Raw genomic sequence first — 2,173 nt, 5'->3', positions numbered from 1 at the left:
GATGAATTCGATTTGTTGGTCGACAACTTCATCAGACTGCCTCATACCAGCAAACATTTCATTGAGCTGCTGCTGAGTGTCAGACCAAGCCAGATTCTCCACAATGAACAACTGTTTCAGGTCCTGCTTAGTGAAGTACCTAACAACAAAGCAGAATAAATCAGTGTGAAAGAATGATAAATGTACCCAGTATAACAATTCCTGAAGAGCTAACAACAGGCGCAGGAGTGGCCGTGTGGTAAGTAGCTTGTTTACCAACCACATGGTTCCGGGTTCAGTCCCACTGCGTAGCACTTTGGGCAAGTGTCTACTATAGCCTCGGGCCGACCAAAGCCTTGTGAGTGGATTTGGTTGACGGAAACTGAAAGCCTGTCGTATATACGTATATATGTATATATATATATATATACATACATACATATATATATATATATGTGTGTGTGTATATATGTGTGTGTGTGTGTGTGTGTGTGTGTGGAATATTATTTCTTGGTATTAATACTGCTTCTAATATATACATTTAACAGTACATTGTCTACTATAATAATACTGTTGTGTTTTTCTCCGTCACAACATATGAATGAGAAAGAAGGAAGGGGTGATAACAAACAGGTAGTGGGAGTGCTTCAACTCTGTGTGTGTAAAAGGGAGATACGTGAATGTGTGTGTGTGTGTAATGGAAGTGGGATGATGAACATTCAACGCTGAAAAGAAAAATCAAACAACGTTTCAACTCTGTGTGAGTAGATGTGTGTGTGTGTGTGTACAAGGGAAGTATATGTGACCCAGCGTTCTTTCAGTAACAAATGATGATCAATGTCACATCTCAAAAGACAACCACTAGATAACATTGACATCATCGTCGTCGTTGTTTCACGTCTGCTTTCCATGCTGGCATGGGTTGGATGGCTTGACTGAGGGTCTACCAAAGCCACTCAAGGATTTGGTTGGCCCGAGGCTAAAGTACAATAAACTTAACCAAGATGCCATGTGACTGATAAGCAAGCTTCTTACTACATAGCCACGCCTGGACCTAGAAGCTTATAAAGAAAAAAACTGTTCTTGCTTTGAATTACCTAAATGGATCCTTGGATTCTTTGGTGGTTTGTCGATTGATAGATAGTTTGAACAACTGGCGGATGTAGATTTTCTCTTCAACTGAACCACAAGTCATTAAGCGGAAGATAATGACGTTCTTCGTTTGACCAATACGGTAAACCCTGTCCACAGCCTGGCTGTCTGTTGCAGGGTTCCAGCTTGGATCAACTGGAAAATGAAACAGTGTGCAAAGATTTTCATCAGGAAAAGAAATTGTTGTAATGAAATGGTACACCCCTTTCCCCATGTGACAAAGTGGTATGACTCAGCCACTATAAAGTCAGAAGGTCAGTCAGTAGTAGTTGAGTCGTTGTACGAGTTCCTTGATTGGAGTCAGTGTCAATTAAATATTATGAGTTCGAGTTACTGCCAAGGTAGACACTTCAAAGCCATTGTTTTGTGGAGCTATCAGTGATAACAATAGACAAGTCAAAGATAAGACACAGAATACCACCACAACAAGATAGTGGTGATAAATTAAGTTACCAGTGAAACAAGAATATGTATATATATATATATGTCATCATCATCATCGTCGTTTAACGTCCGCTTTCCATGCTAGCATGGGTTGGACAATTTGACTGAGGACTGGTGAAACCAGATGGCTACACCAGGCTCCAATCTGATTTGGCAGAGTTTCTACAGCTGGATGCCCTTCCTAATGCCAACCACTCAGAGAGTGTAGTAGGTGCTTTTACGTGCCACCCGCACAGATAGATAGATAGATATATACATACACACACACACACACACACATATACATATACCATTTATCTTTTACATTCATTAGACTGTAGCCATGCTGAGGCACCACCTTGATAATAATAATAATCGTTTCTACTATAGACACAAGACCAGAAATTTGAGGGGGTTAGTCGATTACATCGACCCCAGTGATTCACTGGTAACTTAATTTATCAAATCCCTGAAAGTACGAAAAGCAAAGTCAACCTCGGTGGAATTTGAACTCAGAATGTACTGATGGACGAAATACGGCTAAGCATTTTGTCCAGCGTGCTAACAATTCTGCCAGCCACACACACACACACACACACACACACACACACACACACAC

General features: G+C 40.7%; 1 protein-coding gene across 1 annotated transcript in view; it reads right to left on the bottom strand.

Moving 5' to 3' along the window:
• The window catches only part of LOC106878836 (DNA excision repair protein ERCC-6-like), a 51,624-nt gene that overhangs the window by 12,322 nt on the left and 37,129 nt on the right, over positions 1-2,173 (bottom strand). Inside the window, exons 12-14 of the mRNA XM_014928177.2 lie at positions 2,008-2,023; positions 1,077-1,266; positions 6-139 (exon numbers count right to left, since the gene is read on the bottom strand). Of these exons, the coding sequence (XP_014783663.1) occupies positions 6-139; positions 1,077-1,266; positions 2,008-2,023 (340 nt within the window). The remainder of the gene's footprint in view (positions 1-5; positions 140-1,076; positions 1,267-2,007; positions 2,024-2,173) is intronic.

This window comes from Octopus bimaculoides, chromosome 25, assembly GCF_001194135.2.
Source record: "Octopus bimaculoides isolate UCB-OBI-ISO-001 chromosome 25, ASM119413v2, whole genome shotgun sequence".
Taxonomy (NCBI): Eukaryota; Metazoa; Mollusca; class Cephalopoda; order Octopoda; family Octopodidae; genus Octopus; species Octopus bimaculoides.
This window is presented reverse-complemented; position numbering and strand designations above follow the sequence as displayed.